Raw genomic sequence first — 26,002 nt, forward strand, 5'->3', positions numbered from 1 at the left:
AAACTAGTCCAACGGTCCAAATTACTCATTTTACTGACTAAATACTGACTAATTACAGACCAATTTACAACCGATACATTACCATTTTAAAAGAAAAATTGGGATATCCTTTAAAAATATACCCTTGGCTTTTTTTTTTTTAATTGAACACAAAACAATTGTTTTCATGAAGATTAATCTTTAGAGGCCGGACCTCTTGCGCACCTGTAGTTTCATGGAAGAACAAGAAAGTTTAATTTTTTTAATGACATTTGTAGCCCCTGTGAGCCTCTCAGTAGACCGAAGTGAATGAAAAAATGTAGTATGTAGCGGTAGTAAATTCCTACAACCGTGCATAGTTTCGTTGAAATCAGACTGATACTTCTTGAGTAAAAAAATAAAACAAAGTGGCAGTGTTGCCAGCTTCGGGACAATGTTCGGAATTTCGCTTCTAGCATCGGCCCTATGGATGTTGGATGGACCAAATTTGGATGGAATCACTACAAAAGACCACTCTTTGAGGATATTTAATGCACATCCGTTGGACCTTTGCCCCTGCTTCCCCCTTAATTGTCGGATGTTATTTAAAATGTTGCTTTTTTACTCATTCTTACATTTAGAATTTAAATGGTTCAAAAAGATACTGTGGTTGAGAAGTCACAGCCCCTTATCTACAAATTATCCCATAGCAACGAAAGGGGGGTAAAAAAGGCTTTTTCAAACAACACTTGTTAATAATAATAACAATTGATGTATGGTTCTGTAATTCAAGTATATAACTTTAGATGTAAACTAAAGTAATGAACAAAAAAAAACAGAACTGAAATATAGTGTATAGAGTTCCAGAAATGGCACGATAACTGCTGCCGTGTGCTTACACGTGGCCGGGGTGGGCCAAATTTCGACAATCAGGCCTTTGCCTCAGCATCCCCCTAAATCCTTATTTGTTGGGAAGTTGCTTTTTACTCATTCTTACTTGTAGAATTAAAATTTTTCAAAAAGATGCAGTAGTTTAGACATAACAGCACTTTTATAAATCTATCCCATAATTACACAGCAGAAACAAAGGATTTGTTAATAGTAGTAGCAATGGATATATTGTTTTGTAATTCAATTATGTCATTCCTTCATGTGTACACTAAGATAAAAAAGACAGAACTAAAATATTATGTGTTTTCAAGAAATGGCACATTAATTGTTGCCAAGCGCTGCTGGTCGAAATAACGACCATCCGTCCTCAAGGGGTATACATGTGGTGGTCGAAATTTCAAACAGTCTGGGTTCTAAAGGTTAAAACATGTTTCATTATTGTTGAATAAATCCAAAAAGTCCCTTTTAAAAATAATAATTATGAGAAAACAATATAATTACTACAAGGTACAAGAGAGAGTCTAATGAAAACCTAAAAAGTGTGTTAGAACTTTCAAACAGTACTTCATTGTTCTGTAAGTTGGCAACAGTGATATCCATGGTTTGAAGAGTGGCTGACAGGTGGCAGCATGACTCTGAACGAAGGATGGCAGCTCCACTTGCAGCATTCACCAAGGAGGAACAACACTCCATTATACATTTCTTGGGTAGAGAAGAGAATTAACCCCTCAAAATTCATAAAATAATGAAAGTCAGGTACTGTGATGTATGTCTGTCATACATCACAATATGAATGCACTAGGAAGTTTCTAAATGGCATTATTTCTAGATTAGGCATATCAAGTAGTGGCACCAGTTGAAACCACGGTGAAGGAAAATTGGGGTGTAAAAGTGGATGAAATAGCTGCATGTATGGATATGATCCTTGGATCAGCATCGATATTGTCCTACAGTTCCATAAATTGGCCATGCCAGATGACAGCAGAATTGTGGAACTTGTGCTGAGATTTGCAGATGAATGCCATGCTTCCTAGGAAGAGTTGGTGGGTTCACAACCACAAAACGGAAGCCATGAAAGCAACCAACGAATGGCACCGGAACTCCTCACCAAACCCGTAAAAAAAACTCCATATACAGCCATCGGCTGGTGAGGTTATGCTGACACTCTTCTGGGGTGGATAAGGTGTCATTTTAGAGCACTACATATACATGAAGACCTCAAGAACTACCTGCATCCTGCAATCAGGTCCAACAATATGGACTTTGGAGTACAGATCTTTTCTTGCAACGATGCTTGACCCTAGTTGCAACTATCCTAGATATGTCTTTTTGAGTGTCTTTCACATCTACTGTATTCGCCAAATCTAACGCCCAGTGATTTTCACATCTTTTCACTGCACTAAAAAGTGTTGGAAGGCAAGTATTTCACGTCCAATGAAGAGGTGAAGCAGGTGGTGTATCAGTGGATATCAGGTGAAGTGAAACAATTGAATCGAACAAAATAAAGTGTCATATTTCCTTACATTATCAATGGGATTTCTGCTTCAGATCCAAGTGAAGTACTGTGAAACTGACAACATGCAGTTATACCATTAATGCTGACGAAAAGGGTATGTAGGTATTAGAAATTTAACGCAAGGAATTTATAGAATTGGATTGTATAGGTACCTGATATAGCTAACCACACATTAAAACAGGAACACACTAATAATAAAAGCTTCTGAAAGTTCATATACGAGGGGCATCCTGAAAAAAGCTCCAATGGTGTCTATACAGAGCACTAGTGGTTGGAGAGCGACACACACACATGCAGGCAGGAAGAAGTGGCATGTAGCTGTAATGTGGTACAGTTGCAATGCAGCCGTTTTAGGACAGTTCTAGGTTGAAGATTGCAGCTCTCATACAGTCTCCCACCGACTGCGATGTAGCCTACATTGCACGCTCAGAATTTGACACAGAGCTACCAGCAACCGTGTGAGGTGTGCAGACTGAACTTCGTGAGTGATAGAATGGTCAGACGATGGTGCAGACAATTCACGGAAGGCCAATCGAATGTGCACAACCCCATACAACTGAGTACACACGGGCCCTTTGCATCACTTCAGGTGAGAGATCTTGGACCACTCCCTGTACAGGCCTGGCCTTGAATGTACAGACATTCATCTCTTTGTTTAACTGAAGAGGTCTCTGGCAGAGCAAGGATTTGACAGCTACACTGCGGTAGAGATAGTTCCAGTCTTTGCTGTCAGACACATATGCCATGGGCATACAAAATTTAGTGCCATGATACGACAAATGCCAGAACAACGGTGGTGATTATGTCGAAAATTAGGTTAGGAGTCACTGTTACTAATGCAATAAATTACAATCGATATTCTTGTTTTATTTATGCCTAATCGGTAGGGACCTTGATATTTTTTTTAAAAAAATGATGTATTTTCTTATTTTTTAAATTTTTTTACTATCCGGTGTTATTTTTCCCAAAATTCACATATTCATTTTAGCGCATTTTCTGGCAAATATCTGAAATTATACCTTCATGGTGTTTTTAAACTACTGTTTCAAATTGCAAGTCACATGGCTTACGCCTCTTCGTGAGAGTTTAATATCTTGAAATTTATTTTGGGAAAGTTATTTTCCATACTCCTTTTTTAATTTTACGGTAAGGATTTTTAGATAATGGAATTTTCCCCGTATATACTGAAGGGTGCATAATGACCATAAGTGGCGACGCACCCAAAAAATTAAAATCAATCAATCTCATGTGACAGATACCGATATATTATGGCACCAAAAATTGGTATTATCTTTTCTTGACTTGTTAGTGTCACGTTTCCCAAAATTCGCGTTTTTGTTTTTGAACATTTATCTGCCAAATATACTGAAACTTAATACTCCATTGTGCTTTTAAAATATTATTTTAAATTGTAGATCACATGGTCTACGTATTTTCGTGACAGTTTGATATGTTGGAACAGATTTTTGAGGAAGTAAAAGTAAAGTGCTCCTCTGCACTTTTCCATGAAGGTGTATGGTAGGGGTGTGGAGTTAGGGCCCCACACTTTCTTGATCACGGCTGAAGGTAGGGGTGATGTGATCAGCACCACACTCCTGGCTACCTTTATCCCTCAAAGTTTCCTCAAGGTACCAGCTTCATATGATGCTGGGTGGGTGCCAGAGTAGTTTGAATAGGTGGAAAACATACCGGTTCTCCCCCGCAGGGGATCGACCCTGGGTCTCTTGCATAGTAGTCAAACGCCCTAACAACTGAGCTCCATTATTACGCGCTCGGCAAATGCTGAAGGTGCGCACTTAGCTTGGTAATTCAAAACATATCTCATGCGTCAAACACGAAGATGTGGCTCCCATGTGATGGTAGATACGCACTCGATCTCCTGTTAGAACCCTGTCATTTTGCTCTGTGATGCAAATGGTTTTGATAGAAGTTGAAAAAATCGTGGGAAATTCCTGATTTAATGTGGCTGTCGGAATTATTCCATGTACGTATAACTCTATAGTTTACTCTTGAGTAAAATATTGGAAAACTTGCATGTTCTATGTACACAAACATGGCCTACAAAAGACAAGAATGTTGGATTTCATGGGATTTTTCATTGTTTTAGGACATTTCTTTAAAAAAAATCGCTAAAAATGCCAACAATTCGCATTTCATGCCAAATTCGCATTATTTCGATATTTCGAATGGGCAAAAAATGTGTCCAGACATCACTGCACATTCCTAAACATAACACTCCAAAGAGTGTTCGAATTTAAAATTTCCGCCGAGAAGCTAGCTCTCTCTCTCTCTCTCTTTTTCTACGAGATTTCCTGTTCCCGTGCAGAGTTCCATAACAATATAGCCTATTTAAATAAATAAATTAATTAAAAAGAAAAAAGTCAATGAAGACGAAATTCCCTGACACTTTCCTGGTTTTCCAGGTCTTCGCCACCCTGTTTTAGTCTTTTTCAAGAAATACGCTATTACGTAGAATGTAATAGTTGTGTTATTGTAATAATGTATTAATCATGTAATTCTATGCTATTTGGTATACAAACTGCAGTAATGAATGCATTCAATTTTGAGCAAACATAAATACCTTGCTGTTCAATATACATATTGGAATCTTTTGTCTAAAGTACCTGCAGAATCTACAGCTTAATATAGGCCTATGTAATTTCTTAATAAAGATTAAAAGTGTGTATTGGTGTACTGAGCTCTTCATTTCAATATTATAAGTGTTGTGCATTTTAGATAGCAAAATTAATCTCGAGTTATAATGACAGTCGGGCTCGCATTCTAAGAATCTAAATGCAATCTTCATTAGTATACCTCTATGACATTCCATCATTTCAGAAATAATTGAAATACCAAAGTTAATGAAAAAAAACCACTGGGTTTTAAAATGGATTGGGCCCAACATGGCGAACTCTGGTGGCTATGCTCACAGCCAAAATACTTTTCTTTTTCTAGAGGTATTCATGCAGTTTCAAAGTTCAGGAACACTTGTGTTGCATACCATGGAGACTGAGTGAGAAAATAATGGAAGTGTCTCCTTTTGTATTTCAATACATTTTAAACATTTCAAGATAAAAAAAGTTTAAGGTTTCCATTTAAGTCTCTATCATGAAATGTGTCGTCTGTTATATTTTTTTCTGGGATAAAAAAGTTATTCACAAACTCATTCATTTATCATAAGTTTTTTTTGCACTGTTTCTGCATGCATATTTCTTGTTGTCTTCTTCCATTGTTGCACACTATGATGCCAGAGGTCCAGGTTTTAAATCCTGGGCATGGATGTTCTCCATGGATGCCCCTTTCGATTTCATCATACCATCACTCATCCCTAGCTACGTGAAGAGCCAAAAGTGGCAAAAAACCGAAGTAAAATAAACCAAATCAATTAATCTTCCATTGGTATTTACTAGGGGCATGCATATTTCGTTTTTGACGAAAAAACGAAATGTGAAAAAACACATTGTAGTGTTAATTTTTCATGTTTTTGAAAGGTGTGAGATGCATTTTGTGACCATGTTTTGTCACGAAATAATGCGAAATGAACTGCAAAAAGCGAAATTAACTCTTAAACACGAAATTTACCATTTATATACAGACGCGACACTTTGAAGTATCCTGTGAGTTATGCAATTCACGGAAAATTGATTAATTCTGCTGTAAATATTTGAGAAGCAAAAATAAACCCCTTTACACAGGAATAAACTTAATACTCTGGTAACTTCATAAATGTGCTATTAGAAGGGATAAGTTTACTTTGTGTAATAAGTGCAGTTTTTAAATCAAACTTAGGATTATATTCACAATTTTAAAACCAAAATGTCATTTTATATAGCACTTTTCATGTGATTATTCACCGCTATAACACCGAAATTTCATTTTATTTACCGCTTTTGAACCCGAAATCGACTCTGTTTTTGTACCGAAATTTTGCTTTTTTAATTACCAAAAATATGTGCCCCTAGTATTTACATTCTTATTCCTTCTAGTTTTATTTGTACCATGTTAACTATTGTATGTTGCATATTATCTGCAATCACAAATTGCAGTCACAGATGAGCTGAAAGCTCGACACCAATTTTAGTGCCTTTTTTTTTTTATGGTACTGTTTTTGAATGAAATACTGTTATTTTCATCAGCAGCCTTTGTCATATGGTTTGGTTTTCAGTTAGAAGCCATTATACATCTGCCACAAAAAAATTCAATAAAACTGTCAGCAGCCTTTTTTTTTAACTAATCTGAAATCGATAGGCAAATATAGTAATTTTTTGAAGACACAGAATTATTATGTAATTGTATAAAAGAGTTTGTGTGTGTTTATGCAATGAATTGTATAAAAAAATACTGACCAAGATGAAAAATAGACTTTTACAGACTGTACGGACCATTTTCTACCCCTGCAATCTGTGCAAATTTATATATTACTTATGGGATATCATAACACCTTAAAAAAGAAATGATCATTTCCAAACAGTTTCAGAGCAACCAGAATGTTTTAAGTCTGTTATGATTTCTGATGTAAGTTACAGAGTGAAGGATTAACAGGGAGGGAGAGGAGAAAAGAATCATCCAATTAAATAACCCTTACCAGTCTGTCATGCAAACCTTTGAAAGGAAAATCTCAACCTACCTTTCCTGTGACGTTCCAGGCATGCTCCCTCTACTTCTTGAACCGGATTCTCCAAAACTAGTTTTGGCTCTCTTTGGCACTTTGCTTGCACTTTCAGTATCTGAGTCATCAGAGAGGAGGATTATGTCCTCTTCATCATCCTCACCCTGTACATTTGACACATTGGCACTACCTCCATACATATCACTGTCCGGAAAGTCATCGTTAGCTGCAGAGGTATCGTCTTCATTTCCAGCCAATGGGAATGCACTATCCATATCACAGCCTGCTTGTTCAGGATAACTTTCAGTCATATTCACCTCCGTCTTCACCACAGGTCCACCTCCCCCACCCTGGGAAAAGACTGGCTCTTTCTGTCTGACCCTGCGAATTTCAAGGCCAAGCGGGGTTTCATATGCACTACCACCAGGAAAGGTACCTTCTTGCACTGTGTTTAAGGAACTGGATGGAATTTCGGAATTTGACAGAAGATCATCAAATCTTGGATCCTGGTTTTCTACCTTCACAAACACTTGTTGTGGTTCTGGTGGAAAGTCGTGAGTATTTGTACTTTTTCGAGATCTGCCGCTTTGTGCATTCTGGAAAGCAAAAGAGAATAATGCAATTATAAAGGAACCAATATGAACACAAATTCATTACAATTCAGCAAGACCTCAGGACTACACAAGGAAATCCTACACAGATTCTGACAATGTTTGCAAAAAATTGAAGATGTAGATTTGTTTTGAATTTTTTACAAGACAAAAATCATATTATTTCTGGTGCACAGTATATGGTAAGTATCATCATGGTGTGAATATTTTTAAAAATGGTGAAGCAACCAAATATATTGTTTTTATGTTTTTTTACCAATTGGCATGGATTGACCCTCAGGGGAATATGGTTATGGTGTTACTCAATGATCAAATGTTCGGGTCTTGCATGGTTAGAAGTGGCACCCCTATAAGATTCAACTGCAACAGCTTCTTGGTGAATATGTTTCCGAACTAACCATGTATTCATAACCATGATAAAATTCAAGTATAATTCTAGGTTTTTGAGGTGAACAAAAAAATAAATAAAAGCTGTATTAATTAATATGAAATAACATTTTCACTAAAACATTTAGAAATATTTCCTTATACCTTCGGAAGTTTTCAGACCGAAGCAATACACAAACCCTCACTAATAAACGCAACCTCTCGAACCGAAGTGACACAACAAGCTTCAAGTGTCAGACTGGCCGGTTTTCTCAGTGGCATGCATGCATCTGGTCTGCTTGGTCTTTTGCTTATGCATGAACAGGAATGCTTGCTTGTAGACTGAAGAGTACCATTTCACATGTAGATTCTAGTGTAAACCCATGCTGTCACTTTGGTCTGAAATCTCCCTTATATGCCAGCTATTTTGTGTAGGTGTAATTCATTGCTATTAAATGCTTCATGCAATTTTTCTGAGCTCATGTGCATGATTATTCAATATCAACAGATTTCTTTATTACTAGGAATGTGGTGTTTAAAAATACAAATGTGCTCTTAGATTTGTATTACAAGTACTGGTTAGATATGCAGAAAGATAACTTCAGATTTCAGTATGGTTTTCTGACCTGAAGGTTATGGTTACCAAACAGGGGTTGTTCTGTTGGTAACAGAATTAAGTGGCTCCTCCATAATACAAGCAAGTCTGAAGCTTGGGATGCTACTTCTAAACTGCTCGCCATTAAAAATGCAACACCCAGAAGGAGTAATCGGAATCTCACAAAATGTGCACAGTGTGTAGAGGAGAGGTGCAGAAGGAAATGATTAGGTGTTCAAGGCCGTCATGCATCACGTGTGCCTGCCACGCCATCTGGTAAGTGGTACCTGTAGCAGGTCAGATAGGTGCAGAAGAGCAGTGAAAGTGCATGGTCATGAGTGTAGTGTGTTAAAATCGGTCAGCAATGCCACGTCGTCGAATACGGCAGCGATTCCAGCAGGTTTCCCAGTTCGATCGCGGCTGAATTGTTGCATACCGTGAATGCGGATTATCCTACCGTGAGATCGGTGCCCGTGTAGGATGGAATGCATCCACAGTGATCCGTGTATGGAACCAGTGGGTCCAGGAAGGCACTGTAGAGCGAAGTAGAGGTTCACAACGTACACGTCGGACGACGGAACGAGAGGACAGACGTCTGATACGCATGGCCCTTACAGACAGAACGGCCACGTCAACGAGGATTGCGTCTGAAGTACGGGATGTTTGCAACGTTCAGTGTCCCCACAAACCATGCTTCGTCGTTTGGCGAACCAGGGAATTTTTTCCCGGTGCCCACTGTTGCGGATTCCTCTGACGCTAGAGCATAGGCGTTTGCGTCTGAGATGGTGCCAAGACCGTCGTGCATGGATGGCGGAGTGGAATGCTGTAGTGTTCTCTGATGAATCCCGCTTCTGTATACAACATCATGATGGACGTACACGCGTGTGGCGGCACCGTGGCACTAGGCTTCATGACGCCTGCATCATGCATCATCACACAGGGCATCCATTGGGTATCATGGTATGGGGTGCCATCGCCATCGTTCGCGTCTCGTACGCATTCAAGGGACATTGAACAGCCAACAGTACATCACACAGGTTCTCACCCCTGTTGCTGTCCCATTAATCCATGCACCGCATAATGCCACTTTTCAACAGGATAACGCGCACCCCCATGTTACAAGGAATGTCCTCGCATTTATGGAAGCTAACCACGTGCCCCTACTTCCTTGGCCAGCACGTTCGCCGGATATTTCGCCAATTGAACATGTCTGGTCCATGGTGGGTCGCCGGCTGGCCCAACTCAAGTTTCCGGCACATAATGTTGAAGACCTCTGGCACCGTGTGGAAGCCGCTTGGGATGCCATACCGCAAGCAGACATCGATAGACTCATTCTGTCCATGCCTCGCCATGTTGCAGCAGTTATTGCCGCCCGTGGAGGCTGTACACGCTACTAGCTCCTTGGGGTTATGGAACCATGTTCTACGTGTCACATGTCACACCACCGAGCTCTAACTGTAATCATTTTCTTATCTTATTTTGAACTACATATTTGCCAAATTTCGTGTTTCTATCTCATTTCCTTCTGGGTGTTGCAATTTTAATGGCGAGCAGTGTATTATGGTTAATGAAGGATGATCTGATGAAAGGATGACAGGACAAACACAATGATACATCAATGTCTTAAAGTGCTAGTCTTGAACGTATTACCAGTTCGGCATCTTTGACAGAACCCCAGAGGAAGCCGACCGGACCAGTATCTGGTTTCGAGCCACCACCTGTTTTTCAGCAAAGCGTTGTTGTCACTTTTATCTGCAGTGTTTAGACATCCATTCATTCACTGTGACGTTTTACTCCCAAGGTCTTTATATTGCATAAAAAAAAATAGCAAAACACAATAACACAACCTAGCAAAGATAGAGAACCGCAAAATCGCGTTTAGAAATCTCTAAAGAAACTGAATTAGCAACATCTCATTTAGTCCATGTGGACTTGACGAGAGCTGTCATTTCTTGGACGGACGCTATTGGTGGGAAAGGTTTCAGGGGACAATTTATTGCACTCCACGTGGACCTGAAATGTGGTTGTTAGGGAAAAAACTGATCTTTTGGAACTTTCTTTGAAGTAAAGTGAGTTTGCTTTGGGGACCAGCACTATACTAGGGTTCGAACTTTGATTTCGTAGAACATTACGCTTAGCATCTACTACAGAGGACATCTGGTGTTAAAAATGAAGTCTGACACCGGCTTTCTGAGCAAACAGATCTCTATTACATGATCATCTTATACTGTGGCAAGCTGGGGCACATCGAGTATCCGGATGAAGCTCACTGAGCAAGATTTTCGCTCGTTCAACAGACAAGATCATTTACTTGACATAGAGTGCTCACTTCACATTGATAAAAATATTAGTGCCTTTGAATAATCTGTGATCAATGTGGCTGCGTCGAGTGGACAAGATTTCAGTGTTTGAGTAAGCTGTTAATTACGGAAATAGTTGACAAAACTGTTGAAATTTTCATTTTCACACACTTGCACAACTTTCCACAACTATGGTCTATATTTGAATTAACAACACTTTCGTTTTAATACAATTACAAAAACTGGAATATTACATTACCTTCTGTTACTTGAACTTCTTCAGTAATTACGCTATATAGCAAGCCGTTAATCACAAATATTTCGTCATTGGCCACTTATCGGTCACTCTCACAGTTTTCCTCTTTGCCTCACAAGACAAACACAAAAACTATATATATTCTGTTGCTCAAATATGTGGTGACCAAGGTTCAAGTTGGCAGTGCTAGCCAAGCAACACTTATTTGGCTGTCAAGTAGCGGAGCTTATCACGTTGCTGGCTGAGCACTGAGATACTTAACATGCCCCTGATAAGTGTAACAGACGTTATTATAAAAACAATTTCACAAATCACTCACCTGTGCTTTAGATGTCCCACTGAGGGAGACATCTTTCATGGAAGATAATTTAATCAAGAAACTCTCCGATTTGTGGCAAGTGTCTCGGAAGTCTTGGAAACTGTCGAGCTTCTCTGCACAGGGAAAGCAGATGAAGTTGGGAAGAGTGTCATCTTCGGACACCTGGAATAAACAAACAAACAACTATAGCAGCTTCATCAGCTACTGTACATTCATGGAAATTAAATTAAGTCCAACACTTTGGGAAATCCAATGACACCATACGATCACTGAGAAAACTGCTGCTGTTATGGAATCATTAAAACACCCTAAAACTACTATAAGTTATATTCCTTTTAAGAAGACCGGTTAGATTTAATACTAAAATCAAGATGCAATACTCGATGCAGGGTTGTTTTTCAGGACGATTGCACTTTTTAGTACTTTCAGTGAGATTTTCAATAAGTCACTAACAAAAACAATTTACTCTTAATTGTACATCAGAAATAAAAAAATAGCTCCATTCAACCAAATTACAAAGGGAGCTCTTTATAATTATGGGTAGGACAATGTGATTCATTTTTTAATATACATACCAAAGAAGTTGAGCTAAATAGAGTGAGTCTTTCGCTAGAAGGCTGTGAAAAATTATAATATCTCAAAGGCAAAGGATCCTATTTAGAACATACATATATAAACAGATAGCTTGATCTGTGATAAACATGTCCATATTACAGAAAGTGTTGAAAATGTCCACTACTGTTGTTCAGGCAGAGTCGAACTCAACGATGCATATCTGCAAAGAACATATGCTCTACTACTGTGTAATACATTCCTGTGCATTAACTGCATACACTAAGCAAAAACTGAAAAGAAACCTTTGTGCAAGCAACTGTCCACTCCACAGAAGTCAACGGTGCCAACTACAGCTGAAACAAAGAGCGTAAATGGCAAAAATGTGGCACATCATCATCACAGTGCTACATTGCCACTAAGGGTTGCGGCCACACAATGTTACTCACACCGCCAGCTGACTTTATTTCCTTGGTCTTACACCAAAATGTATTAAATGCAGAGCTTTGAAATAAAAGTATAGAATGTGAAAGAGATCAGAATTTTTAATCTTCTTGAGGTAGTTTCGACATGTGCGTATAAAAGGTACTATGCACACACATATTTCTATTTTAATCACATAAAAACAAGCAATTAGAAAAACATGAATACAATATCAGGCAAGAGCACAAATACAATTCACTTGCTGAAGCTTGCGCATATTAATGTTTCTCTGGTGATCTTTCACCCAACAATATCGTGAATTTACAACTGCCTCACCGAAACTTGGCCTTATAATTAAACTTTCTGAAGTAGTTGGCAAGAAGGTCAGTGGACCTTGTACATAACTTCCTTCTCAAATTAGTAATTCTTTATCTCACATTGCTGTTTTCAGGTTGACATGAAAAGCTTTTAGCACATGGAAATGTGTATATATACATTTGGCACAGACAGAACCTATCAGCCCAACTCTTCGCTGAAATATTTGTACAGAGAGCAAAATTAACAAGGAGACAAATAAAAATGGCTGAAGGTATTTTCTCTCTCTTCCTTACACACTGGTAAGTGAGAAAATACTATTTTCCAGTGCTCAAAGCAACCCCCTAGGTAATTTGCAAAAGCATCCTCCCACCTACTGCAATGTCTCCATGTTAATCCACACGAACATTACCCAAGCTAGGAATTTACACTTCCAGCACTGTCTTTTTTATTTTAAAAAAAATTGTATAAATGTAGGGGGGGAGGGGTTGATATACCAATCCTTGAAAGTATGCATAGGGGAATTCATAAATTTCAAAAACATCAGTCTGAGATAGAATGGTCCACACATTATTCTTTCCTTCAATTTTTTTTTCACATGTCTTACAATTATACCAGCAATTTCATTGCAGCATTATTTTTACTATGGATCATTCTGTATACAACCAGGTTCAATCACCAACTGTGTTCAATCTTCCTTTACCTTTGAGTGACTATATTTTTGTTTTCCAAACTCGAGCACAGCATTGTTTAAATTAGCCATTGTTCCTCCCGCCTTATATCTTTTTCTCAAGTTGTTCATTCAAGTTCAGACATTCCATCCATCACAACAATCAGCCAACTGACGGTACAACTCGATGGATTATTCCATCATCCATGTACAAATGGCTGAGTAACTCCTTGTGGCTAGATGATAATTCTGACCTTTATCCTTTGCTAACAGCCAAAGCACTCTTGTAGTGAGAAAGTCTGCATGTATTTAGAACCATACAGGGCTTGCACTGATGCGAGCTTGTGCATAATTTACACCCACAGTTCAGACTTTGATGCACAAAAAGCATAACCTGGATGTCATGTGGTCCTTGCTTTTTATACTTGTCGAGAATTTTGCAGTCAAGGAAATTAGTAGTACTATGTAATTTTGATACAGGCTTCACTAGTACTCGAACCCGGGTCTCTGGCAATCCTTGCCATTGCTCTACTACTGAGCTACCAAGTCAGCCTGGCTTCACCTCTCATTGGTATTAATAGCAACATGAGGAGACCCGCATTCGAGTCCTGGTCGAGCCAGCATTTTTTGCTGGAATATCTACGTAGCACATCCACCAGATCATCCATCTGAACACTAGACCTTCCACTACGCTCATCGTCATGGACATTTGAACGCCCTTCCCGAAAATCTCTGCACCATTGCCTGACCTTGCCTTCACTTATCACTGTCGGTCCATAAATGGCACACAATTCCCAGTTGATGTCAGCTGCATTCTGTCCTTTGGCGTTCAGAAATCGTATGACAGATCTCACTTCACATTTGGTGGGATTTTGTATTACGGCAACCATTTTACCTTACTGCTACTCGCACGTATGCAACCCCACTCTGACGATTCTATATCTGTTGCAAGCACAGAAGAATACTAGGGCATGCTCCTGTGCATACTCAACTTCATCAGTGTTGCCAACAAAGCATAAAAAAATATTGGCCCTTTTTTTTACATGCGCCTCATACTATGTCATTTTCATCATCACCATCTCCTTGTGGATTATGTGTGTTATGCCTTGATTTTGTAGTATTGTTATAGAAACGTACTGGTTTTGAAAGTCATGACTAAAAAAAAAAAAAGGTAAAGTGTTCCCCTGTGCATAGCACCACGCCATGAAGGCGTATAGGGGGTGTGGGGGTAACGCCCCACACTTTCTTGATCCGGTCGTGAGTGGGGGTGATGTGATCAGCATCACGCCTCTGACCGCCTTTACCCCCCAGGGTTTCCCCCAGGTACCCATGTTATTCGACGCTGGGTAGCGCCGGGGCCGCTTTCACCGTTAGAAAAGTTCCCGGATTTGAACCGGCCGGGGATCGAACCCGGGACTTGAGCATGGTAGTCAGACGCGTTACCGACTGAGCCACCGCGGCTGAAAGTCATGACTTGACGGAAGAATGGCAAATAGATGTGAACAAAACTTGACACATTACATTATGTTTATTAAATTAGGCACTCACAGGTGATGTACTATAGATATTTCAGCGAAAAATGCAGGCTCAACACAGGTAAAACAGTAAGAGCGAAAAATCAGGTGAGGTCATACTGGCTCGGTAGCTCAGTGGTAGAGCAATGGCACGGTATGCCAGTGACCTAGGTTCGAGTCCTGGTTGAGCCTGCATTTTTTTGTCTATGTATGTTATGTTTGTATCCTGGAGCAGTATTGGAATTATCTGAGATTGAAGGTTGGCAATCCTGATGTGACATCACAAGGTGCGAGATTTACTGCAAAACGATGGTTTGGTGCATAACACAGGCATGACTCATTGCACCAAACTCTAACACCTTCTTGTTAAGCACCCTATTTCTTCTTCTGGTGTAAGTGCAGAATGCTTTTGAGGTTAGGCAAGGTTTGAAACTCTTTGCATAAATACACGAGATTTAGCATAACAACAAAAGCATTTAGCCCGACATCAGAAGGCAAAATATGGCACTTGACCTGACATCAGAAGGAGAAATACGGCACTTGACCAAGAAAGTGTTTGAATTTATGCTAGTCGCAGGTGCCTTGAGGTTGTATAAGATTTTGTAACTTCTCAAATTTGTTTTGAAGGTCTTGAAATAGGTTTGTGTGTTTTGTTCATTTTACAGAAGGTTGTTCGGGATCTCTGAGGACAATGTTGGAAGGGTGATAAGTTCATGAAAACCCATGTCGCCACCAACGATCATGCTCAATTAGAAAACCAGCATTTCGCGCTATAGCCCGACAAAGTAATTTCCATTGCAACAGACTTTTCCGAAGAGTTATCATGTCCAACTTTTCCCACTCCTCCTGACAGGCCTTCCAGAGGCCATTGAGAGTGCGTGGACGTCTCTTTCCTAAGGCCCGTTTTACGATTCCAAATGCACACAAATCCATGGGTGACCCATCTGGCGCCTTGACCGGAATGTCGATGTAAGGAATGGCACGGATGCCAGTTTCCACCTCCATTCGCTGTAAGAACAGACGAGTCGAACGGGAGGTATGGCTGGATGCTTTATCTTGGTGCACCCAGACCTGGTTTTTGGCCCCCCCCATACAGTGCCGGGATATCTATATTATAAATGGGTGTTAAAACCTCATCCTGATAGTACGTGGAGTTCACCTCCACATTATTAGCTACATGGCGAATTGCTAGCTTGCCATTATAGCAGTATCCAGCGATGATCATGAAACCCCGTGGAAAACTTTCCTGGCATTCTCGATACAATGTTTGATAATTGCTTTTATCACGAGGACGGTAGTAAATCGCGCGGGGTTTGTGACAGTCACTAAGGTAGACATATGCTTCTTCTAATGTCACCACATTTTTCCATCTCTCCGCTGCAAGATAGGTCTCATAGAGCTTTCTAGCGTTCGTGCGACGTTCCGCCATGTGACGAGGCAACAGCTTGTGAACTTGCCACTTATGCCGCATTTCTAGTTGCAGGTTCTTCTTGATTATGGTGTTCACTGTTGACACAGACATTCCCAACTTACGTGCGATGCTCCTCTGGGGGGCAGGGTTACCACCTGACACAAGGGCCTTCACTTTTCTCACTAAGTCCAGTGTACGACTCGTAGCTGCTCGTGGATTTGCCTGTTTCTTCCCCTGTGGAATTAGGCCTAGTCGGCCTTTGCTTTTTTTCTTCAATACCGCACCGATCCCGTTCTTCGATATCACAAAACCACGGTTCTTGCACATTCCTTTGATTGCCGAATAGCTATATTTAGAATCGGAAAGGACTGTTATGTAGCCCTCCCAGTATGGTTCAATTTTCTTCGGCATCGTTGTAGGTAAATGGCACAACACTCTGCACACGCGTTCTCGGTACTGACGTGACTCAGCATGCACCGTTTGGACGGACTGACGTTGATAACAGGGCCGCCAGCGGCTTTGAAAATCGTCACCAGAGATCCCGAACAACCTTCTGTATTAATTCAAAACCCAAGCATATAGTTCTTAACTAGCTTGCCACCAGGCATTCATAGTAAGTGAATCTGGCAATGTGCAGCACTCGGGTTGTATTAGATTGCAATAGTAGTTTGACGTTGTGATAGTACTTCAAAAAATTATATATTTTTGTTCATATTAGAAATGGTTGTTAGGTTAGGAGGGTTGCATTAGGAATTTGATGTTGTGTTAGTACTTTGAAAAATTACATATTATCGTTCATATTAGAAATGGTTGTTAGGTTAGGAGGGTTGTTAAGTTGCAATAGTAACTAGATGTTGTTAAGTCAGGAGTGTTACTTTTGCTACTATTTGGGAATTTTTAAGGAAAAAATGAGTGAAACTGGTTACACGGGCGATAGTTTGGGACCAGACATTTGCGTTACTTGCATTTCTCGTATGCTGGAACTACTTTTATATTAAAAAACTCAATATGCTCACCAAGGCAGAAATTTATTTTATTATAAAACATAAACTAAACGTAACATTTCAACCTTCTAGCAAGGTCTTCTTCAGACTCTGTACCAAGTAAAAATGTAACAAGGTACAAAACAGGATGATATATATATACACAAACATTACTCCCCTCCACTATTAGAAACTTATTCTGGAACATTCTAGCAGGTGGCTTTCCCTTGTCAACTGTACTTTCAGCTAAAAGGCTAAACATAGTTTCTTCCATCTAGAATATGGTTGGACTCTTTATCTCACACTCTTTTTCCTTCCTTCTTCTCTCCTCTTTCTCTCTTGTCCTTTCCACTCTTTCTAACACCTTCTTCCACTTTTTGTTTATCTTCAGTCCCCCATTCCAGTTCATTGTGTCTTCTTCACCTTTCTGCCCTATTTCCTTGGCCTCCTTCAATTTTCTCACTAGTATTCTCTTCTCCCTTCCTATCTGCTTACCTCACCCCACTCTATGTCATGTCCTGTTTCCCTCTTGTGTTTAAAAATTGCATTTCTCTCTCTCTCTCTTAAGGGAGAATTCACCCCGAAGAAACACGCAACATGCAACACGTGACACGAATGATTCACACCGACGAGACAAGATGCACGCTGCAAGCGACACTTTGTTTCTTTGCTCAGTTTGCATGATTGTACCGACATAATTGCATTAATCAGTTTATTATTCACCCGAAAATAACGTAACAAGAGACATTGTTACATGTAAAATGCGTCGTCAAATTTGTGCAAGTTATTGAAACTTGAGAGAGGCATGTTGTGCACGAGAAAACTGAGAAATAATATGCACTGAAATCAAACTGTATACGCTATACTTTTCAGCCTGAATAAAGCTAAGACATAAACACTAGAGAAATGGTTCTCAACCATTGTGAAACCATGTCACGGTATTCTTTTTAAGTCAATGCCCTTAGCCGAAGAATTTTCCTCATAAATCTTTACAGTATTGAAGATTTTATGCATGAATTAACATGTACCTATGAAACTAAATATTGATAAATAAATTCTAGCATAATCATAAGAGTAATAATAGTTTGATTATGTGTGTATATTTGTTGACAAATATAAAAATATGGAAGACAAAGTGGTAACGTCATCTCCTTGTAATTAAGTGATCCCAGGTTCGATAACCGAGGAGACACCGGGCAGATCCAGTTCTGATTAGTCTTTTTGTGCATAAAATTGACTTAAAAAACGTAAACTCCCAACTCAAATATGATATTGGGATTATGATAGTTGTCAACAAGTTTCAGCAGAACATTTCACAGCTCAGTATAGTTGATACGAGGGCACGGTATCGGGTCACTAGAGTATTTTACCATGTTAACTAATATATTTTGGACTAAAGTGCCTCCATTCGCTGACTTTTTCAAATAAAAGCAATCAGGTAAATGGCCAAAACACGATGATGAAGGCAAATTACAGCCGATACATAACTGCATCAAAAAAACTTGATAAAGCGAAATGAACGTTGTGTTTAAATCTTAAAACATTGTTAAAACATTGTACATATCGATACTTTATTATATCAACAAATTAGAGGATCAAACATAATGCTGGTTGTGCTCTCTTCTAGAGTCTAAATACAGATCGTTGGAATGAAGCATTCGTTGAGCATGCGCGAACAAGAAACTGAAGCAACACGATGCACGGTATTGAGAAAACGGCACAGTCCGAGAGGCACGTAAGCAACATGCGACAGGTGCATCTTGCCATGTCTCTTCGGTTCGAAAGGTTGCATTCATTACTGAGTGTTGGCTTCCAAGCGACACGTGTTTCGTGTTGCATGTTGCCTGTTTCTTCGGTGTGAATTCTCCCTAAGTCGTACATCATCCCTATGTTGTTTCAACCTGCTTTCAGCCTCTTTTTCGTTTCTCCTATGTACACACTCTGACATTCTTTACATTTCACTTCTTAGATAATCCCTTCCTCTTCTCTGTTTTCCTTTTTCTTGTTTGCATTCTTCGCCATTCTTAAGATGCTTTTCCCTCCCTTCCTGTAAGTTTTAATGCCCGCTTTCCTAAGCACTTTGCATATCTTTTCTGTGGTCTTCCCCATACTTCTTATTCCAAACCTCCTCTCTTTTTCTTTCTCTTCCAATTCTTTCCTGCCACTTTTCTTCCTTCTTCTGTTTATGTCCAGTCTATCCTCCTTCTCATAGCCATTCTTTTCCAGCTGTTTCCATAGGCTATTTATGTTGCCTTCATTTTCACATTCTTTCATGCATATTTTCTTGATTCTGTCCTCCATATTCTTTATAAAATTTATTTTTGTCATCTCACTTACATCACTTCTTTTGTAGCAGAATACCCCTGCTGCACACTTCTTCTGATGCCAAGTGGCTTCAATTTCTTGTCCTCTCTTCCTTTTCATCAATATATCTAGGTAACTTATCTTCTCTTCTTCTTCTATTTTGAGTTCTAATAATATCCCTCTTTCTTCATCTTGAATTTCTTTAGCAAATATGTCAAAAAATTACCTTACGCAAGCATGCATGCTTCCATGGACAATGTATTTTCGGTTGACAAGTGACTGTAAGTATCGTAGACTTGTGGGAATGAATCTAGAAGTAAATCAGAACCTTATTAGAATGATTTTAGGTACTTTATTTTAATGCTAATGGCCTGTCTAACCTAACTACGAAAGCATATATTGCCGACCCCCATGGTGGAGTAGTTGGCACATCGCGGTACGACACCAGAGTTCGAACCCCGGCCAGGGCATGGATCTTTGGGAGTGTCCATTTATCAATTTAATCACATCATCACTCATCCCCATTTTAGCTAAAGTGGCATTAAAAGCGAGGTAAAATAAAGCAGAGCAATCAATAAATGAATAATTTCTGCCGAGAAGGTACCAAAAAATTAAACATTCACAATCCACAATTCATTCATAAGAAGAAAAAGGAAATGTGTAAACGTGCACCTCTGACATGAATCCATGATGGAAGCACTGAAAAACCATTATCACGTTACGTAGATAAAAAAAATTTTGTAAAAATTTACTATTCCAGAAACACATGTAACTTCTTCGTTTAGTCACTTGTAACATTTGTACTTACCTATCTGCTTCGCGGAACATTCTTGAAGGTGTATTCACTTTTTTTTGATAAAAGTTATTTCAATTTTTCACTTCTTTACTTCTTTATTTGCGTTGTTTTGCTTCCGTAAGACACAGTATGGTGCGTACACTTTCGTAGATCATCGGGCGTCGTGCTTGTGTTTTGTCGATGCAGTTTTTCCAACCTTCATAACCCAAAAAATACTAGTGAAGTGGAAAGCTTCTTCGCATTATTTTACGAACAACATTTTAACTATCCTTGCCTAACCTAACCTTGCCGGAAATGGTTCATGGGGCTATCCATTTTTCAAGTACCCAATTACAAAATCCACTGGATCTTTCACACACCCAGTATGAATTTCACCACGACACGTCATCTTTCCGGAAAACAATGGCATGGGTGGAAACCCTGCAATCGACAAAACACAAGCACAACAATCTACTAATGTGTACGTGCCAAATGCTATTGTGTGTCGGAGAATTAATTTTCAACAAAAATAATGAATTTCCGCTATGATACATTCCAACATGACAGAAAACACCTTCCAATGAAGAAATCTGTTTGTGGAATAGTAAATTAGTACCGAATTTTCATTAAATGATGTTGAGCGGCCGAACAGCTCTCACCTCTCACGTGTTTATTTCGTCACTTTTTATGTTCGTACTTACTTATTGTGCCTTGCGAAACAGGCTCCGGTACCCCTATCTACACCCTCGATTTCAGGCACATTCCAAATATTTTCGTGAAAATATTTAGTTCCTCATAACAAACAGTGTTTGCAAATAGCGTGGAAGTTAATTTTTTAGATCTACGTGCTACAAAACTTAAGTTTTACATGAAATTAATATTCCTTGCGTAACGTCAAAAAGGTTTTTCAGAACTTCTATGATGGCGAATGATGGATTCATGTCACAGGCGCACGTCTGATTTTTTTCTTTTTCTTCTTATGATTGACTTGTGCAATGGGAACATTTGCGATTGTGATATGTTATTTGTGTGATATATTGGCGGATTGGACATTTCAGACACTGGATTTCATTTATGCAACTTCAGAAATTGGAAATAATTATTTATTTTTGGCAACTGCAGGCCGTAAAGGGGAAGGTTGTTTTTTCTAAATGACTTGTGGGATGGGATAATTTGTGACTTCTTATTTTTATGATGGGAAGGGAGTGGAGGGTGGTATTCTGTGGAAAAGGACAACAAGGACTTTCAATGTAGGTGTAACTTCATTTTTGGACTTACAAATTTAACTTCGACCCGCAATTCAGTGCCTAGCCCTGATAAAAAGAGGTAAGTTACCTTCTTAGGTTTAATTTTAGCCTTCATTTTTGGTATCTGCAGGTGTCAATGCGGAAAACAGTGAGAAATAGTGTTGGGGAGGTGACTCCGGGCCATTTTCTAACATGCCTTAAAAAGGTACTCTATAGCTAAAGGCAGGTAGCCGGGTCGTAGTAATATCGAGAATGTATTTTTCGGTTTTTCATCTTCTTGCAAAACAAGCACGTTGTTGAAAACACTGACAGGAGATTATGTCAACATCATCCGGTTCACGTAGACCAAGGATGGAACAACAACTGCAATTGTGCGTCGGAGAGATATTTTTCGTGAAAAACACATAATTTACAACTCCAGCAGATTCTACGATGACAGAAAATATCTCGACGAAGTATCCAAATGCTAGAAAAACTCATTCCAGTAAGTACTTTCTTGTGTAAAAATGAAGAAATCCATTATTCCGATTGACAATTTTACCAAATTTTGATCGTAAAAAAATGCGAAATTACAAAAAATTAAATAAATAAATAAATTGTAAAAAATAATTAAATTACATCAGCTTTCTTCACGAGTATTTTTATGGGTTATGAAGGTTGGAAACACTGGATAACGAATGAAGATCGACAAAGCACGATGTGCGATTATCTACGGAGATGTATGCGCCGTACGCAAGCGAGAAAACGCACATAAAGAAGGACTTGTATCGTGGAAAATTGACATTACTTTCATAAAAAAAAAACATGAATACACCTTAAAGAATGTTCTTCGAAGCAGATAGGTAAGTACGAATGTTAAAAGTGCCAAAGAAGTTACAGGTGTTTGTGGAATAGTAAATTTTTAGCCTTAAAAATACCTGAATAGCTTCACAAACCATTGACGGATAGCCCCAAAAAACTATTTCCAGTTAGGTTAGGCAAGCATAGTTAACATTTTATTTGTAAATCAATGCGATATAGCTTTTTAAAAAAATCACCTTCACTTCTTGCAAAACACCAGCATGGTTGGAAACACTGACAGGGGGTTACGTCATGAAAGGTACGGAACATCCAGCTCACGTAGAGGTAGCAACGGTCATTGTGCATCGTAGAGATATTTTTCTCCAAAAAATACATGAATTCCCGGTCAAATAGATTCCACAATGGAAGAAAATACCTCCACGAATTTTCAGAATGCTACAGAAACTAATTTCTGTAAGTAGATTCTTCTGTAAAAATGAAGAAATTCGTTTGACGGAGATCACACTGAACATTATTTTTAAAAGTCTGTATCCCATTGTTTTACGAACAAAATTTTAACTATGCTTGCCTAACCTAACCTTGCTGGAAATGGTTCATGGGGGTATCCGTAAATGGTTTTTGGGGCTATCCGTCAATGGTTTGTGGGGCTATTCTGGTATTTTTCGGTTACGAAGGCTGGAAACATGGTAAAAATTTACTATCCTTCGGACACCTATAAATTCTTCGTTTCGTCAATTTTTGCCATTCGTACTTACGTATCAGCTTCGCGGAACATTCCTTAAGGTGTATTGACGTTTTTTTGATCAAAGTAATTGAATCTTCACTATTTTCGTTTGAAATTTTCGAGTCGAAATTTCCCACCGGTTCCGGGCTCCGCCCCTGGGGTAATTGACCTACCGCCCCCAACCGCTAACGTAGCCCCGCCTCCCCGGCTTTTTCTATAGACTCCCTGTTAAAGGCATGTTAGAAATTGGCCGAAGTCACCTGCCCCCAAATGAGGCCCAAACTTTTAAATTTGAAGAAATCCGTTTCCAGGATACGGAAAACTTACCTGAATTTCACACAAAATACCTTCCCGATGTTAGACAATACTACAGGAACTTATTACGGTAAGTAATTTCTTGTGTAGAAATGAAGAAATCTGTCCGAAGGATAGTAAACTAGTACCCAAAATTTTAACTATGATTGCCTAACCTAACCTTGCAGGAAATGGTTCGTGGGGCCACCCGCAAATAGTTTTTGGGGCTATCCGTCAATGGGTTGTGGGGCTCCCGGTATGAATTTCATGAATTTCACCACATATCCACGACAAGTCATGTTTGTATTTTAGGTTGGAAACACTGCATCCCAATGAACATCAACAAAACACAAGCTCGCGTGATGATCTACGAAGGTATACGCACCAAAGGATACATTCCCACATGACAGAAAACACCTTCCAGATATTAGACAATGCTACAGGAACGTATTACAGTACTATTATCGTATGAGGGAAACACCTACGAATCATATATTTCGGACTTCTTTACATTGCTAACGTGTTATTTTCGAATGCGGAACATTTCTTAAGGTGAAATAATGCATTTCTAACTAAGATAATGTCTATTTCTTCTATTTACGAGTACTTACTGTTACTTGTTGTTTCGAATCTGTAACACATTATGGCCATGATAGCGTACTGGTTTAGGGGGCGTTCTGAGTGTTTTGTCGATTTATGCAGTGTTGCAACCTCATTCACCGGAAAATATCTACTTTCGTGCCCGGATTTGAAATTATGCTAATACTTCGCATTTACGTGTAGAACTTGTAAAATACCACGTTCATTGACCATACACAGCAATTCGGAACCATCTTTCTTTCGCAATTCGTTAATGCTCTTCCTTTACGCACAACAATCTTGCAACCTTGAATATTGACGTCAGACGAGGAATGCCTACGTGGTTAGGTTAGGTTCCATTAGCATAAATACAAAGAAAAATTAATATTTTCGCTAAGAGACGCATTACCTTGTATTGCCTAACATGAAAAAGCTCTCTCCTGTGACGTCGGAACACAATGTTGCTACAGTGTTGTGCGATAAGCGACACCAATTCCGGTCGGAACAGTCTTTCTTTCGCAATTCCTTAATGCTCTTCCTTTACGCACAACAATCTTGCAACCTTGAATATTGACGTCAGACGAGGAATGCGTATGTGGTTAGGTTAGGTTCCATTAGCATAAATACAAAGAAAAATTAATATTTTCGCTAAGAGACGCGTTACCTTGTATTGCCTAATATGAAAAAGCTCTCTCCTGTGACGTCAGAACACAATGTTGCTACAGTGTTGTGCGATAAGTGACACCCATTCGGGGGAAATGGCTTGTTCCGTGGAGCTGCTGTTCTTATGGTAGGGTTACGTTAAGAAAACATAGTTTATTTCGTTTTTTTATCGATTTCCATACTTGACCGCCAATTATTACATGCAGATTCGTGATTAGGAGGTCTCAATTAGTGAGTAGGCGAAATTTCATAGCAATTGAAGAGTCCGGTGTTGTAAACGCGTTCCAAAAAAAATTAAAAATACTCGACACATGGTTCTAGTGAAAACACGGCGAGGCTGAAACACTGGCTACGGGGTTGCATCATCTTAACACACGGAACATTGAATTCTCGTTCAGAAAGCAAATGGCGGGAGCAGAAACAGCGTGTCGGACAGAGATTTTCGCAGAAAACAACACGCATTCACATTAAAATGGATCAAATCTACATTCAGGAACTTCCAAAACGCTCAAGAAACTGATTTCCGTAAGTATTTCTCCTGTAAATTTGAAGGAAATTTGAAGGAATCCGTTTCCCTCATACGATAATGTTACCCCAATGATCAAACGACCAATATTTGCCGGCTTCTTCCACATTATTCGATGATGTGTGATCATACAAGTAGACAAAATAAAAGTAATGACAAGACTGTTACATTTTCTATTAACATTATTGCAAATGGCCAAGATGGTAACAACAAACATGTAAATACATATTTACATATAATTTCAATTAGGCTATCGAAGTTCTAATAAAAACGGACAGACGTTACTCACAATAAGCGACAGGCAGCTCATAATTTTGTCCACGGTATTTCTTCTCATGTTCTCTTCGTCGAATATATTAACTCTACTAGAATCATAGAGACTTTTTAGACAAAATCTGCACATATTTTCAAAGCTTTCCATTTTTGTGGCATCACATTAATATTAATACAAATTTAAGGAACCAAAAACCGACGCACACAGATAGAAATAATCCAAAATGATGGTTGGCGTTGCCAATGTTGCCAGCCGCTTAAGTGATCTTTTACAAAAATAACTAAATCAGAAAATGGACATTTCCACTCAATTTTTATTACAACAATTTTGAAAACTACACCCTGGAAAAATGACCCCTGCAAGTTCTCGCGTTTCTCTGCGTCCAGTTTAAGGGTTAGGTGGCAGAGCAGCCCTTGGCTGAACCTCGCCCGCTGAATAAAGAAAATGTATTATTAAAGAAAATTTATTACTGATGAGAACATAGATGGCAGTGCGATCAGAATCGGTGCTAATTTTCATATGAAAG

General features: G+C 39.1%; 1 protein-coding gene and 1 non-coding gene across 31 annotated transcripts in view; one reads left to right on the plus strand and one right to left on the minus strand.

The window, feature by feature from the left end:
• The window catches only part of LOC145992030 (uncharacterized), a 360,413-nt gene extending 334,710 nt beyond the window's left edge, over positions 1 to 25,703 (minus strand). For all 30 annotated transcript variants that reach the window (XR_014442121.1, XM_083128107.1, XM_083128091.1 and 27 more), the window contains exons 1-3: positions 25,492 to 25,703; positions 11,422 to 11,583; positions 6,993 to 7,570 (exon numbers count right to left, since the gene is read on the minus strand). Coding sequence is in view for 29 of the 30 variants with exons in the window: in XM_083128107.1 (XP_082984233.1) it covers positions 6,993 to 7,570; positions 11,422 to 11,583; positions 25,492 to 25,623 (872 nt within the window). In the remaining variant the exon portion in view is untranslated. The remainder of the gene's footprint in view (positions 1 to 6,992; positions 7,571 to 11,421; positions 11,584 to 25,491) is intronic.
• Positions 15,017 to 15,087, plus strand: TRNAT-GGU (transfer RNA threonine (anticodon GGU)). The gene has a single exon. It is a non-coding gene; the product is annotated as a tRNA-Thr (tRNA).
• Positions 25,704 to 26,002: the final 299 nt, after the last annotated feature.

The sequence above is a fragment of the Lepisma saccharinum genome, chromosome 9, assembly GCF_977018435.1.
Source record: "Lepisma saccharinum chromosome 9, izLepSacc3.1, whole genome shotgun sequence".
NCBI classification, from domain to species: Eukaryota; Metazoa; Arthropoda; class Insecta; order Zygentoma; family Lepismatidae; genus Lepisma; species Lepisma saccharinum.